Consider the following 17205-nt stretch of genomic DNA (forward strand, 5'->3'; position numbering starts at 1 on the left):
TTCTGGGTCCATGTAGGTGAGGATGACGGCAGAGACTTGGAGAAACTAGAGGAGAAGGTGTGGGACCCCAACAGCTCACTGACGGAGAAACAGATTGACCAGTTCTTAGTAGTAGCTCGGTAAGTCAACACAGGGGTGCAGAAGCACACAAATGATAAAAAGAAAAAAATATATATTAATGGAAAAGTTAAACTCATGTCTGCAAGTTATATATGAAGCTTCAGCCAAGAGATGGTTTCCTTAAAAGACTTGAAACAAAGGGAAATTGCTAGCCTGGCTCTTTCTAAAGGTTACAAAAATCTGCCTACCAGCACCTCTAAAGCACACTGATAAAATTTTGTATCCTTTTTTGATCTATACAGTCCAGGACCAGTGCCACCATACCACTGCCAGCTGTGTTACTCTTGACAGCCCCCCGAAGCCAATTACCCTTACCCTAACCATCACAGGGTGTGTGCCTAAACCTAAGTTGTTGATTACATTCACGTCGACCGGTTAACCCTACAGCTGCAGACAGGGTTAACCTCCTTTGTGTTGCTATGCATTACTGCCACGATTCCACTAGATGGCACTGTTGTAAGAGAACTACGGTCCCAGGACTGCGGGGGTCCTGAAACTGCAGCCTCCAGTACTGCAGCTATATAATATTGAAAAAAATGCCGATCTGCTGTTGCTACCGTCAAAAAGCTATTTTGGCGATATCTTACTGAATACGTTTACCCGTGAATGTGGCGGGTAGCCTTGCAACCAAACGGAAAATCTACCCGCATTTGGCGCTTGGCAGGTGTTAATTTCCAGCCCTGGGTATAGATTTTCATAATCAACTCTCTGCATTAAAGCAAATACAAATATTCCCCAAAATGTCGTACTATTCCTTTAAAGTACCTTAAACTTTGGTGATCCTCATCTCTCTTTTTTTTTTTTTTTTTTTAGAGCTAGGTGAGGTTGCTTAGCAGTTTTAGCCAATTCAGTGCTAATTGCGGGGTTGTATCATTTGCTCTGCAAAACTAACTTACTGAATATTTTATCAGGAAGCACTGGATTGACAACTTTGCTGATTAGTCTTTCAACTTTATTGTGCATAAATGGTTCAGAAAAAGGCCGTCAGATGGAACTAAATCAAACATCAAATCTAGATGGTGAAAGTAAAACGTAAAAAGTTTATTTTCTGTCTCTTCATACATGTTTTTTTTCTCTAGTATTTTGCATGATGTCTGTGTGTCCTATAGGTCAGTAGGTACATTCGCCAGAGCCTTGGACTGCAGTAGTTCTGTCCGGCAGCCCAGCCTTCACATGAGTGCTGCTGCAGCCTCCAGAGACATCACTTTGGTGAGATACACACATGAAAACAGACTTGGGTTAAATCAGCATCACACCATAGATGAAAAGTTTAGTGGTAAACAGTCGTGTTAATCAAAGAAAATTCTTGTGGTGCACATGTGTTTTTGTGTATATATGTGTGTGTGTTTGTGTGTCTGTTAGTGATTGTTGAGGCCTGTGTCTGGTTATCCTTAACAAGCACTTGGCCCCAGAAGCCTGGTGCGGGTCTATTCTGCCCTAGATCTTATCCTCATTTATAAAACATAGATGAGAGGCCTTCTAGCCGCACACACACACGCACACACACACACACACACACACACACACACACACACACACCAAAGACTTGGATTAAGGGGCTGCACATAAACTCCATGGACTAAACAAATAAGGATTAGTCATACTCCTTCGAACTAGTCAGCAGAATATTGCAGAATTTCATTGCATAAGCGGTTCAGACAACATAAAAACAACAGTAACAAGTCCTGAGCTTCAATCTTGTTTTAGTTCCACGCTATGGACACCCTCCATGCCACGGGCTATGACATGACTCGAGCCATTGCAGCGCTGGTGCCTCAGGGTGGGCCCGTTCTCTGCAGGGATGAAATGGAGGAGTGGAGTGCCTCGGAGGCCAACCTGTTTGAGGAGGCACTAGAGAAATACGGCAAAGACTTCACCGATATCCAGCAGGATTTTGTGAGTAGTAAACCACTAAAAAGCAAATCTGAAGGGCTTGATATTTTAGGAACTGTGCATATTTGCATTCTTGCCACAAGTTAGATGAGAAAATCAAGATTAGCTTAGCTTACAGTCAACTACAGACTGGAAACAGGGAGAAACAGACGCCGGTTAAAAACAATTGGACAAAGAGTCCTGGAAGTCACTGAGTCACAAGAACAAGTCTGACAAATTAACCCCCTGGATAACCACAACATGCTGTTTATACAGTTTTGGTTTCGTACAGATTAAATAAACAAGATATGTAACGTGTTAATCAGTGACTTAGAGGTGTTGGTAGGCTTAGATCCAGAACTACACACTACAGCTGTGGGTTATATTTAAATATATTTAATTCATTAAATATCTAATTTCAGTACTACCTATTTGTGAGTTAGCTGCTAGATAAGATGGTGGTTTGATGGAAATCTGGTTGGAAAAGTGTTTAAATGCAATTTTGTTTAACATCTTATGACAATCTTTTGACTACAGCAAACAAGAAATGTTTTTAGAAAACAATCTGTGGTCATTTTTAAGTGTTTATGAAACATTTTAGTTTGATTTAGTTTGAAGCAGGTGACGATGGATGGATGGATATATATTATGTGAAGGACAACAAATTGACGACAAAAACACATGCTGTGCTGCTCATCAGTATGTAGGATGCCCCTAGTCTCATTTTGAGATACAGTAGGTATTCAGAGCACCCATAATCGCTGGTCCTGAGTTCTGTTGAAGACATTTGGAATTCATTTTGGCATTTAGCTGACGTTCTACAGAACAACTTTCAAGCACAATAGTAGTCTCGTAATCTAAGACTGCAGCCAGCCCATGCTAAAGAGTGAAAATGTTAAAGCCAAGCACAATGGCCATTTATCCAGAGAAACATTTAGGAAGCATATCTTTGAGAAAACTAAGTGCAAGTGTTAGATAAAGCAAGGAGAAAGCTGCCTTTCTGCTGGAGCTGCTTGCAGTCTTCTGTTTGTGGAATTTACTACTACATATTGTCCTCAGCTCTCACTGTGTGCATCACTCCACCACCTGGTGGCTGTCTGCTGTCAGTGCCGCTCACTCAGGTTTACACCCAGGCCTTCTCTCAAACAACAGGACTTTACCACCATTATGGGTGGGGCTTCTACTTGACAGCTCATTTTCCTTTCAAACTTCTAAGAGGGAACTTTACAGTGCTTTACAGCAACTTCAGTAGGTTCCAACAGATTATGAGGCCAGTTTTGTTTTTGGTCATTTATACAAAGAATCTCTTTGTATGAAACAGTATTATTGTGACAGATGAGCAAAAAAAGGTGTTCTTAAGTGTATATTCATGAATGAGTGCAAGATCCACTTTTGCTGTAAAAGAGGCTACCTGAGGGTTTTTGGTTGCTTCATTGAAAATATTGATTTGTAGTGCATTGCTAGAAGTGTGTGTGTGTGTGTGTGTGTGTATATAAAATACATGTCTTTGTCGGTTTCCACATCGAAACCAGGACCTTCATCACTTTAATAACCACTACACTGAAATAATGATTTATTTTGTGCCCTCTCTCTTTCTCCAGTTGCCCTGGAAGTCCCTGACGAGTATTATTGAGTATTATTACATGTGGAAGACCACAGATAGATATGTACAGCAGGTAAAAAAAAATGTTTTGGGGCCATCTTAATGGGCATGTTGTCATTAATAGCTAGTTATATATTTTTTTTATTGAGAATATCCTTTCTTTATAGCCCAATGACTGTTACACATTGAACTTCACTTCAGTGTCACTCATTTATTCTGACAAACAAACCAATTTAAGGCCCAAACATGATTCAGTCCCCAGCTTTTTGTTTTATTTTTCACAATTTGGCCAGTGTCAGTTTTAGTTAAAGTCAAGTTAAAAGTTACAATGAAAATACCTATTTCTCTAATTAAAAATCAGTCAAATGTCAATATCAATTTCATTCAGAAATATTCCTCATATCAGTTAAATCCATATCAGGTCAATGAATTAAACGTTGACAAACATGCCCTTAAATGCTTATTTATTTCACACTGCTGTTGTTGGTGCTAACCTCTCTAATCACACCGTTCTTTCTCCACCTCCTGCTCCAGAAACGATTAAAAGCAGCCGAGGCAGAAAGCAAGTTGAAGCAGGTCTACATCCCTAACTAGTGAGTACCTCAATGCCAGTTTCTGTGTGAAACCCGAGAAAGGTGTAGAGATGTTCTGACTCTCTCAGCAACATGTCTGGTGTTTTTAAAGTTGGACATCTGCAAGTTGCATCGCTAGACAGCAGACTAATGATATTTGTTCTCTCTGGCCTGTATTACCTTTGCTGGTCTGACCCTCTACCTGTTCCTGTGCACCTCCCAGTAACAAGCCAAACCCCAACCAGCTGAGTAACAATGTAAAACCAGCTCTGGTGAATGGAGCGGCAGTAGCAGTGGTCCCAGGACCTCCAGGCTCAGGGCCGACCCCCGGCCTCGGCAGAGCCTGTGAAAGCTGCTACAGTAAGTCATTCACATACATAACACTGCTGTCATGTAAATGAAATAGCTTCGGTTTCTTTGCTTCTTGAAATAGAAATTCATTAGTATTTGCCTGATTTATTAAGATTGTACATGATGTACTTGGGAAAGTTGCTTTGGCATTTACAGGTGAAATCATATTTAAAAAGGCTGTTGCGTGCTTCCCTCCCTGAATGGAGAAACAGAACCTTAAAAAAATTAATTTACAGATGATGTATAAATGCAAGACACTACATCGCTCATTTGCTTTCGTAACATGTCTTCTTTTAGACTAGTAGAAAGAAAACACTCAAAGTGTACACATTTGGGTGCTTATTTTACTACACTTCCTACACTATTTGTGTCTGTAGATTTCTCCTAAATCCACAAATTTATTAGATAATGCCTCATTTCAATCTTTATAACACAAAACTTGAAATACAAAAAATACTTGTCTTAATGTAAGTAATCAACTAGAGAAGTTTCATGTTGATATCCATTAGCTAACCATTTCCAGTTTTATTCCTGTCTATATTTCAAGGTTTGTTCATATACCGCTCATAGCCTGATTTGGAACATTTTGTTCCTAAAAATGTTTTAATTATTTTTAAAAAGATTTTTTAAGGCTGTTTAAGGAGTGAGAAAACATTTTTCCATCCGTAAAAACCATTAACTCTAATATGTCAACAAAGGAATTAATGCACATTTGAATTAGATAATGCTTAACTGCATATTTAAAAATACAATTTCAGAAAACTTGTAATAGAAAAATTAATGGTCTTAATGTAAGTAAGCAACTGGGGAAGTTTCGTGGTGATATCTATTAGTGAAAAGGTTGACCATGTTCACATGTAGTGTCTCCCCTTAATTCACAACCCTTTTCTCTGTTTGTGCTCTGTGATCGCCTTTATTGACATTTAAAGCAGGTTGTCCTCTTAAATTTACAAAAAGACTGAAAGAGATGGGTTTTTGAACTGAAACCGCTTCATGTGGACGTACTCTTGTCAGTAATGTGATGATCTGGTGCTGTTAGAGTAAAACAGGCTTAGATCTTCAAATGAGTTGGTCCACATGGTACATACAGTATCTGTTTATACTGATTGCATTATTTTTCCATTGTAAGCTCTAGCTTAACATCCAAGAAAAATATTCAAACAGCCAAATACTCCATCTCTATACAACTTGTGTTCTTTAGTAAATCTTAAAAAGGAACCTCTACATTGATTGTTCATTGACACACTGGTGTTGCAACAGACTACCAACTTAAACCAAAGCATTTGCATTTTAAAACGGATCTTTTAAAGAGCACAGCTTGACACCGTGCTCTCTATATGTGGCACACATTTTTCCCTTAATTTTTCCAATAAGAATATCATTACGTGCCCTGCAGTATTGTTTGAGTTATTTTAGTGGTTGTAGTTAATTCAGTGATGAATGATTAAAGGTTGTGCTCTCGCTTGCATGCACATGAGCACGTATTCATGATTATGTGTAGATTATAAGCCATCTCAACATTTGTGGGTGTGTTGCTCTGTCACACTGCACTCACTTTCCTGTCTGTGCTTGCCTGTGTGATTGTGCTCGTGTGTGTAGCCAGCGGCTCCTACCAGTGGTACTCATGGGGACCTCCCAACATGCAGTGTCGCCTGTGCGCTTCATGCTGGACCTACTGGAAGAAGTACGGAGGGCTGAAGATGCCCACAAGACTGGACGGAGAGAGGCCTGGACCCAACCGCAGCAACATGGTACAAACTAACACACACTGTTCACTGGATATTTAGTTTAGTTTTTCTGCAAACAATTTGCTTACTATTATTTTCAGTATCCATTCATTTACAGATGATCTCAATTAATTGTTTTGGATTTAAAATGGCTTTTTTTTATTCAGTCCAACCAACACTCTCAGTACCTAAACATATTTAGTTTACTATCATCATATATCACAAAGAAAAGCATAAAATCCCATTAGAGAAGCAAATGTGTGGTATTTTTTTGTAAAATAACAAAAGAGATTTATCAATTATCAAAGAAGTATAATATTAATCTGTTGCTTAACTAATTAATCAACTGTTCGTTTCAACTGTTCGTTTCAGCTGTGCACATATCACAAAGAGCTAGTTAGCTGGCATTGATTATAGTTAAAATAAAAGTAAAAAATGAGCATTATACTATTGATTCAAACCTTAAGCAGGATAATCTAAAAATTCCATAGTCAAAAATACAGTATTTGATGGAGGTTAACATTGAATTCACTCCATAACTGTTGATTTTACTTTTTATGCTTTATCTTATATTTTTTTCTGTGTTTAACAGTTAATACAGACTCTTAGTTCACAACAGCCCTCACAAGAAACAATACAGTATGTTAACATGTAAATACACTTGTGTATACTATTTCAGTGAGGCACACATGTTATAAATATTTACCAACCTGATTAAGGGTATATATTGCTCAGCAGTGTACTCGAGTAAATGATTAGCTACTAATTGACTTTGGTAGACTGCAGTAGCCAGGCCGATGTGTTAAATTGATGGTGCATTTTGGGAAGCATTCCAGTCAGCTCCATTTTGTCAACCAGTATCAATAAATCCAAGTAATTAAATCCATTTCAGGTAACGATTTCCTCAGAATGTCGTCTTTGCCATCATTTGACAGTTTAGTCCTTCAGTGTACACATTGGTGTACATTTATCTAACTCTTGTAAATGTGTTTGTACCTCCAGAGCCCCCACGGCCTGCCCCTAAGGCACAGCGGCAGCCCCAAGTTTGCAGTGAAGACGCGTCAGGCTTTCTACCTGCAGACTAACGGCCTGACGCAGATGGCACGCCGCATCTGCCAGGACATCATCAGGCCACGATACTTGGCCAGGCACCCCTACCTCCCTGTCAACACAGCAGCCATCAAGGCAGAATGTAAGCACCTGAATATCACACATATTGTGCATGATGATCGTGTTGTGAAAGTGAAACAAATTTTTTTGTGACTTGAAATTGATTACTGTATTTTTGCCATGGATCGCTACAGGTGCTATGCGGTTGCCAGATGTGCAAAGAAAGCCTTTGCCACTGAAACCTGTGGAACGCAAACCTCTGGAGTCTGTGGTTCGATATTTAGGTAAGAAGAAACCGGTCACTCGCTGCATCTCTTACCTTTGAGTTTGTATTTTCAGCCCTATTTAGGCATGTGGCCTAAAGTGCATGGCACAAGGCCAAATAGGCTGCTTGTAATTCCACTCTTCCTAGTTGAATGCTGTATGATCTGGTAAGTCGCAAATGAGTTGTATTTTGTCTCTTAATTAATCATAGGTGTATTTTGGGCATAACATGAATTAAGCCAATTGGAGTCTCCTCACCCATCTCTATAAAAGGCAGGTGCGCATCTGGTGCATTGCTATTTAAATAGTGGACATTATAAAAACCATCAATTGATGAAAAACTGATGCAGAGAGCGAGACAGGGAGCGTGTGAGGATAGACAGAAGTGTGAATGTGATATAAAAACTTTCTTTGATCATGAGGCCTAATATTACGTGACAGTTTTGTGGTTTAACAGTGAAGGATTAGAGAGGCAGCGGTAATTTTTAACGTTTTCATACACACAGTAAAGTCATAGCAAATGTGGAACATATAAGCAGCAAAACCTAAACTGTTGTTATAAACTTGACCTACAGAAGCACATCCCCGTCCAGCCAAACCCGAGCCGCCGATTCGTGGAGGGTCCATCTCCACAGGCAGCCTGACGCCCATAAAGTCCTCTCCCATCCTCAACAATGGCTCGCCCACCATCCTGGGCAAACGCTCCTATGAACAGCACAACGGACTGGATGGTGAGTGTGAGGAGAGAGCTCTGAGGACAGTATGTGTGTGTTAGCTTTCTCAGTTTCTGAGGTGTTAGTTGTTAATATCTATTATTAGTATCGTCATTTTATATTCTAGTTTTAGTTTCCCCAGTTAGTTCATAGAACATTAGCGTACTATAAAATTGATTAAAAGTTGAAAGTAGATAAAAATGAGCATGATAAAAGATGTAAAAGATTAATTGAAATAAAGATAATGTCCAGTTTTTCACATCTGAAAATCATGATCACCCAATTTAATTTACTAATTACTTGGTAGTTTTAATATGAAACTTTTTTTAATGAGATATAATTTTTATGAAGGATGTGCTTGAATTAGCCCCAGCTGCAGTTTTTTGTGTTGGTTTATGTGTAAATTTGACTCATAACAGTTTTTCATTTCTATTAAATTAACTGGAGTAGAGTAATGGTGTCATCATTGGCTTTTAAGCTAATTTTAACTGGGGGTTTTCTTCATTTTTTAGTCATTACAGCATAGTTTTAATTATTTTACCTGTATTAACACAGATTAATGTTAAAACTAATGTCTTTGCTAAACATCGATCATTTTAATATTTAAAGAGAATGTAAAGGCGCATCTGAGCTCCACCGCTCACTCGATGGCTACAAAGCACAGTTATAGTCCACTGCCGAAGGGTTAAGAGTTTGTGTGGGGCGCTTATTTTTTTGGGTTATGTCCCACTTTCCCCTCTCCCCTGTGAAATGAGAGAGGGGAAGAGACAGACTGGGAGATCAAGAGAGGGAGAGTATGCCAGGGAAAGAGGGAGAGAGAAAGATTGCAGAGAGGATCGGATCGGCCTTGCTGCTTTAGCTGGAGGCTACAGTCTATGTTGTCATGGTAACAGCGGAGAGAAAGAGGAGGAGGAGGAGGGCTCGGTAAGTGTACCCTAAGGGAGAGCATCTCCACTTGTCTGTGAGCCCACCTCGGGCACAGGCTGGGATAACGCACTGGGAGGAGATTTGGGGTTGGAAAGCAGCCAGGCTTAGGCTGGTGTTAGGGATTAGTTTTTATTTTACCACCTATTTATCAATTTAGTCATTCATGACTTTCATCATAGTGATTTGTCAGAAGACCGGATGTTTTTTTTAAAAGCATTTTCAGTTTTATTATATGCGCTCTCAAAAGCTCAGAAATCCACCTAGTAGTAACTCCAAAGTTTACTTATGAGCTTGAAGTTTACTAATCTTGTTTGTTTTTATCTGCACACAAACATTACCTTGTCTCTAAATAATCAACTTTTTTTTTTTACATTAAAGACAATGGATCAGGTTTTAGTGCGGCTGTGGAGCTTTGCTGTAATTTTGCAAATGTAGGGGATCACCGGCTCTCCATTTTTATGAAGTGTAGTGAAGCACACAGTGGCTTCATCTGTGTTAAATAATGAGGAATAGTCCCAAATTATTAAGTCCAATTGTCAACAATATGATAATGAATATTTATAAAGATAATTTGCTGAATGTCTTTTTGTTAACTGGCATTTGACGAAAACAGGCTGCTGTTTGTTTCTGTACAAAGCAAGTGAAGATTTTACTGTTGAAGCATTTACTGTACCTTTACTTTACCTAACTGTTCAGTTATAGCTGTTTAGCTATTGTTCAGTAAAAAAAAATAAAGACCTGATGCGTTGACATTGATTACCTCAAGTGCTTTAAACAGAAAAATCAGCTCTGATGGTTGAAGTAAAATATGGAAACCTGACGTCAGCTGTGGGAAGATTAAATGGGTGCATTTTCCCCTAACATGATAGGGTTAGAGTAATCAAAGAATAAGGTACATTATTAATAAAATATATTCACGTCTATCAATATAATTATTTTGCAGATGTACTAAAGAAATTGGTACTTTCTGGAGCCACCAGGGGGCAGAAGATTTTATCCTTTTAGTGTATCCAGTAGTATCAGGTGACTGATTGCTGACTGGAGGAGGCTGCATGTGTGTAAGCATTGTCTCTTGTGCTCTTCCTCCTCTGCAGGCACTAAATCCAAAGGCCTGACTCCACAGTGGGACATCATGGCCAAACGGATGAGCGAAGCGGGGCGGCCCTCGGTCTCCCTGCAGGACGAGGTACATGAACTGGACTGAACGCTCTGTGGGAACGACCTCTACAACAAACCCCAGTGAGGTGAGAGACATCTTGCACACTAAAATTCAATTCATGAATTTTACCTAATCTAAGTAAATAAAGTGAGAAGTGAGTGAAGGTAATTGTCAGTGGAGCCCAACCGATTTATCGGCCAGCCGATATTATCTATAGCTATTATTATATAATAATTAATATATTATTAATGCAATTAGCTATTTATCTAATAGCTAATTGCATTTAATCGGTATCAGACGTTTATAACGGCAGATATATGACAATTAAAAAAGAAACAGAGTCAGATCCTTCACTCATGTCATGGGGTGTTGCATAGTTTGGCCACCAGCAGGCGACCAGATGCAACTCTCCTGTTAACAACATGGCCTCACCTCAAAACACAGAAGAAAACAATCAGCTTACCAGAGTTTACCGGAGGTTACAGCAGCACGTAGAAACCAAACACGCAGAGGGCTGTGTTAGCGGTGACTCGGTCTTTTGACAATAAAAAAAGACCCAGTCACTTCTTCTCTCATGAAAACATTCACGACTTGCTAACCCTCCCGTTTTTCACTGCACTCCGCCGGCTTCCTAGCAGCTCACAGCAGTTTAATGTTACGGTAGCTGGGGGTTGGAAGCTTCGCTGCTGACAGACGTAACTTAACTGTACATTTATTTCAAACAGTGTGGCAGTTCTAGCGAACGGTCCACATTTGTCCCTAGTTCATCACTTCTAAATATTCACTAAAATCACGTAATGTTACAGCAGCTAACGCTGCCCACTGCTAAATTAGCCACAAAGCTAATGCCGTGTTAATTAGTGGAGGAGCGCTAACGTTGTAATGAGCCGTATGTCTGCAGTTGTAGTCTGCGTGTCTGAAATGATTAAACCAGAGCGGACATGTAAATAAATTTGAGCTGAACAAGAAAATAACACGGCTTCCTGTAGCTCAGGCTGTTTTTGTGACGTTGTAGATGTGAAACGCTGTAGTCAGAGCCGTAACGGCTCTGGTTGTAGTTATAACGTTAGTTAAATAAAATCTAAGTTGTCACGTATTAGATGCATTCAACAGCAGCTCACTGTATCATAAACAGCGTGATTTAGACAGATGATGAGAAATGGTTTCTCTGAGCTTTGGCTAGAAGAGTGCCGAAGGGATGAAATAGATGTGAATATGCGACATTGGAATTATGGCGGATTATGTGTAAAGTGAAATACACATGCTTATTCTCTCTCACTTTCTCTGTTTACAGATGGCTGAAAAAGTTGCACATTCCAGCAAGAAATATTTAATGATATGCAATTCTTTACATGTTCACTTTTTGAGACTGTAATCTATTTTATTAACATAATCCATTTAGGAAAAGGTTTTACATACCAGCTTTCAATATCGGCCTTTTCCAAGTGTAGTTTATACAGTAAAGGGGTCTACTATCCAAATCATTCTGAAAATCTAAATATCGGCTCTTTTTCCACTTTTAATATCGGCATCGGCCCCCAAAAACCCATAGCGGTCGGGCTCTAATTGTCAGTGTGTGGGATTTTTGGTTCCTTCACAACAACGTATGAAAACATGAGACGCAAACAGTGAGCTTCACTTTCATTGTGTAGCTCAGTGTGATGACATTTACAATAGGCGGTGTTAAACTTTAAACAACCAACCTGCTTTTTTAAAATGATGTTTTCAATGTATTTTACGTTGATGACAGATTTCAAACCATTATAAACAAACCGAACAAAACCCAAACCGGTTCAGTGTAAAAGCACCTTGAATGTTGTTGTTTTTTTTGATGTGGTGAATTATGGTCGAAATCAGATGCATAGCGGCTGTAAACTGTACGAATAGTTGTGGATAACACTACGGTTAATAGAAGATATTTTGAGTGTTTTGTCAACAACAGAACTGCTCATAATCACTTTCCTTCTTGTGGTTTTTTTTTTTTTTTTTCCTGCAGCAGAGGGGGACATGAAATGGAAAGGCATTTTCCAATAAACCATAGCCGAGGGCAGCTGAGGGAAGTTGAAGCTGTTAGGAGACGACAGCATTGGCCACCTTTCTTCAGCCAGGTGTCTGTCACACTGCTGGAGACCAACCGATAATTGATCAGTTTGGCTGTGGTCAATCAGAAGATGAGCCTGACTGTACAGGACTGTGTTTATTACTTACATTTCTCGTTATAACTGTCATTGTAATTATTGTTATTGTAATTTTTTTTTTACCAACTATAACTCAGCTTATTGTTTGTCGATCAAACGATGGAACTTGTGAAGTTTCATGAAAAATGCTTGCAGAGCCCTGTGGAAAAGGGCGGAAGGACTGTATCATAAGCCACTTGCATCTTCTGTTTGTTTTGTTTTTTGTTGTTGTTCATTTTTTGAAACTAGTTAAATTTAACAAGGAGACGCACTTTTATTTCAGCGACACGAGTTAACTCCTTGTCTTTTGTTTCAATGAATTTAAATGCTTTACGGGAAATCTTCTGTTTTGTGAGCCAACCCTGCTCTTCAGCCAGAGAGGTTTAACTTATTGAGAAAGACTTGCTGTTTTTTCTACCTTTTTCACAAGTAATGCATCTATGCTTAGATAATGTAATTAAAAAAGATAATTGATTTTTCCCTCTTCTTTTGGTGTCTCTGCACAGAGGTGGTGAAAGGTGTCAAAACTTTTTCTGACTCACACAGGTCTGCAAACAGGGTATTTGCAAATTAACTGACACTTTTCATTCCAAACTGCTTTATATGTTTTGAGCCGAAAAGATTATTAGTATTAGGAAAAAGATAAATTGCACAAACACAACCATGTTTTGTAAGCAAAAGGTCCAAAAACAACTACAAAGCAGCAATGTGTTCTGCTTTCATGTCTAGTTATTTTGTCAATGTGTGTATCTATTTTATGTTCATATGTTGTAGTTGTCTTTGTTGATTACAACTCAATTTGCACGACTGACCAGTCATAATGATTCTATCGGTGGATACAAGAAAATATATCAGTATCCAACGCATCTGCTGACAATTATTTTTGTATCCCTGTCCATTTAGATTTTGAACTTGACAGATCATTCTTGACCTTGGAAACAGCCATAAAAATAATAAACTACTTTTTCCCCCTTCTCTAAAATAAGTTACTATTACACAAGGTTACATTACAAAATTATCATACACAAAAAGGAGCAGAATATACCACTAGCCGAGAACAAAAATATAGGAGAAAATGTAAAAAAAACAAAAGTAAGTTTATGTACATACTTACAAGGTAGATATCTATCTATGTACAGCACTGTGCAAAGGTTTAAGGTAGGTGTGGGAAAAAATGCTGTAAAGAAAACCTTAAAAAATTATTTACATGTTAATAGATTATATTTATCAAATAACAAAATGCAAAGTAAGTGAACAAAAATTTGGTTTGACCACCCTTTGCTTTCAAAACAGCACAAATTTGTCTAGGTACACTTGCACCTACTTTTTGAAAGAACTCTGCAGGTAGGTTGGTAATCCTAGACTCAATGATGTTGAGATCAGGGCTCTGTGGGGCCACACAATCACTTTCCGGACTCATTGTCCTCCTTTATGCTGAAAGGAGTTCTTCATGACTTAATGTTTGGGGTCACTGTCATGCTGCAGAATAAATCCGATGCCTCACTGATGGTTTTGCATGATGGACTAGTATCTGTACTTCTCAGCATTGAAAAGACGTTAATTCTGACCAAATCCCCAACTATGTTTGCACAAATAGAGCCCCATACTTGCAAGGAACATCCACCATGCTTCACTGTTACCTGCAGACAGTCATTCTTTAACTGCTGTTTGGCAAACAAACTGCTTTCTGCTGCAGCCAAATATTTTTGATTTTGACTTTGACCAGAGCACCTGCTGCCATTTCTCTGCACCCCAGTTCCTGTGTTTTCACCTATAGTTGAGTCGCTTGGCCTTCAGCATAAGTTATAGCTTTTTGGCGGCAAGTTTTCCATGAAGGCCACTCCTGATTAGGCTTCTCCATACAGTAGATCTGTGACCCGGGGCCCGCTGTTGAGAACTGCCAGTTCTAAGCTGATGGCACTGCTGGACATCTTCAGTTATAAGGGAAGTAAGCATGATGTGTCTTCCATCTGTGGAAGTAAGTTTCTTTGGCTAACAACTGTGTATACAGTCCTTAATGTTGCCTGTTTCTTTTTGCTTTGAAACAGCTTGAACAGCACATCTGGAAACCCCTGTCTTCTGACGCAGTATACCTACCTTGTATGGCTTTTGACAGTAAACTGTCTTCAGCAACCTTGTTCGGCTGTTCCTCATCCAGTTGTTCAGCTATTTCAGTCAATGATTAGGTTTCAACCTACATATTGATTATCATTAGCACCTGATTGGTATAATAGTTTAATCTTACACCCGATGACATGCCTACAAAATCCTTGACTTTGTGCAAGTGTACCTAGAAGAATTGATGCCGTTGAGATTTTTCTTCTGTTCACTCACTTAGCATTTTGTTAATTGATTAATGTAATCTATTAACATGACTAATTTTGAAAGCATTCTTTACAGCATTTTTTTCCACACCTACCTAAAACTCTTGCACATTGTGAACACAGAGATCTCTATTTCCCTCTTTTTTACTCACGTCTTCAATTGATTCGAAGTATCCCACCAACATTCAAAAATGAAATTATGTTCTTGATTCTTTTTAATATCCTTTGAGAAAATTTCAAACGTTCAGTGTTTACTTGTTTTTTTTGTAGCTTTAAATATATATGCTTTCCCCATCATAATGATTATGTTGTTAAGGTCTTTTCTTTCTTCATCATCCTTTAAATCACCAAACATGGTTAAAGGGCAACTATAAAGATGTTAAACTTCTACTATTATTATTATAGCACACGCAGTTTCAAAAATGCAGTTACAAAGTGCTTTACATTGGAAAATCAAGATAAAACAGTTGAGAACTTTTTTAGAAAGGGGTGAAATAAAAATACAGAACAGATAAAACAACAAAAAAGTGAAACAGATGACATTAATAAAAGGCTTTTTAAAAAAATAGAAGAAAGATTAAAATTTAAATGATTTGGAAGATGTTACTGAGTGGATCAGTCTCAAATCAACGCCCATTGACTCACTTTTAAAAAATTTAATCTTGAGTGGCCAGCTGTTAGTCCAACACCATTGATCTGTGGAAGCAAGAAGTTATGTCAAAGTGTCAAATCAACCAACTTCAGTTGTCATGATGTTGCTTTGTTGAGGGCTGATACCCGGAGCAATCTGTTGGTCAAGTTGAGGACAGAAGCAGGAACATTCTTCAATACAAAGCAGATTAACCACTGACCCACCACATGATCCAGGCCAAGCAGACCTGTACAAGCACACAGGTTCCTGTCCTATTAGCCAAATACTATCCACCTGTGTGAACTGATAGAAAGTTCTCATTCAGACAAAAACTTTTTAACTTCAACTGTTTGCAAGAGTTGCTTAACATCATGATGTGTGTTCATCAGTGGTGGAAAGTAAATAAGTACATTTTACTCAAGTACGGTTCTTTTAAATTTTGAAAATTAGGTACTTAACTTGAGTATTTCCATTTTGTGCAACTTTCATACTTCTATTCCACTAAAACTCAAGAGGGAAATGTACTTTTATATTTAAGCACTGTGGTATCGCTACTTTTACTAAAGTACAAGACTCGAGTACTTCTTCCACCTCTGGTATGCATGTTTAAATTATGAGAGAGCACCATTTAAAAACTCAGCTTTAGTTACTTAAAGATAAATTTTTTCATACCCTTCCTGTCCAGTAAAAACAATTAATATTAAAATTTGGTGACTTTGAATTTCAGTTTTTCTGATAAACTGAAGATCGAAGTGTTCATTTATGGGTTGAAATTTTTTCTTCTTAACATAAATAACCCCCCTTTTGGATAAGGTGGAAAATGCAACTTCCAAAGCTGAAAACAGGGCTGTTTTAGAGTGGTTCTTACAGGGCAGCAACGCTACAAATATGATGATCTTGTAGAATATGATGCATTGCTGTAGATTAAACTACCCAGCATTATATAAGGTAGTTGAAAGGAGCTTAACCTTAAATGTCTACAGCAGTAAAATGCAACATGCACATTAATGCAGCAGTGATTAGTATTAATCATACTACATATATTTATAATGCAATAGTATAGCAGGGACCATTTTCTGCATAAAGAGTACTTGTTATCACTGTATGGTATTGCTACTTTTACTTGAGTAACCACCACTGAAAACAACACTACCAGAGAATAAGTTCAATAAGTTCTAAATGGCTCTGTCCAATGAAAATGTTGAATGCACAGACCTATATATTGAGTAAACTAAACAACCACTATACCAACACATGGCTCAACACAAAAAGAACCTGCTCCTCAGGCTAAGACTCAGCGATTTACCTATATTTGACGGATAAGAGACACTCTTTTGATGACAACAATTCACATATTCTGGATAGGAAGGACAGATGGAAGAGGAGTGAAGGAAGCCATCTACACCAAAGTAGAGAAACCATCTCTCAACAGGGGAGGAGGTCTACGACACCACTTACAATGCTGTCTTTTCATCTCTTCCCAGGAGATTAAACATTTGGCCTCATGTGACAATGCCACCCAGGGTTGTTCAGGCTTGGCCTCAAGTGATCCTATGACCATAACGACTGTTGTTACAACAGCCAGGAGCACTAACGAACCAGGTAGTATCCATCACCTTGATAATGACTGCACTGAGGTCAAAAGCCGAGGACTT

At 38.5% G+C, this 17205-nt stretch overlaps 1 protein-coding gene across 2 annotated transcripts in view; it reads left to right on the forward strand.

Annotated features, from left to right (window-relative positions):
* The window catches only part of mta1 (metastasis associated 1), a gene marked incomplete at its 5' end in the record, with an annotated part of 30371 nt that extends 16910 nt beyond the window's left edge, over positions 1 to 13461 (forward strand). The window contains 12 exon segments of one of the 2 annotated variants that reach the window (XM_038728938.1): positions 17 to 119; positions 1230 to 1329; positions 1828 to 2016; positions 3594 to 3668; positions 4130 to 4188; positions 4391 to 4527; positions 6118 to 6269; positions 7248 to 7437; positions 7550 to 7639; positions 8195 to 8350; positions 10354 to 10503; positions 12415 to 13461. In XM_038728938.1, coding sequence (XP_038584866.1) covers positions 17 to 119; positions 1230 to 1329; positions 1828 to 2016; positions 3594 to 3668; positions 4130 to 4188; positions 4391 to 4527; positions 6118 to 6269; positions 7248 to 7437; positions 7550 to 7639; positions 8195 to 8350; positions 10354 to 10463 — 1361 coding nt within the window. 2 annotated transcript variants of the gene reach the window in all.
* Between the last annotated feature and the right edge of the window lie 3744 nt (positions 13462 to 17205).

Source organism: Micropterus salmoides, unplaced genomic scaffold, assembly GCF_014851395.1.
Source record: "Micropterus salmoides isolate LMB-PRFRI ecotype aquatic unplaced genomic scaffold, ASM1485139v1 Ms_hic_scaffold_19, whole genome shotgun sequence".
NCBI classification, from domain to species: Eukaryota; Metazoa; Chordata; class Actinopteri; order Centrarchiformes; family Centrarchidae; genus Micropterus; species Micropterus salmoides.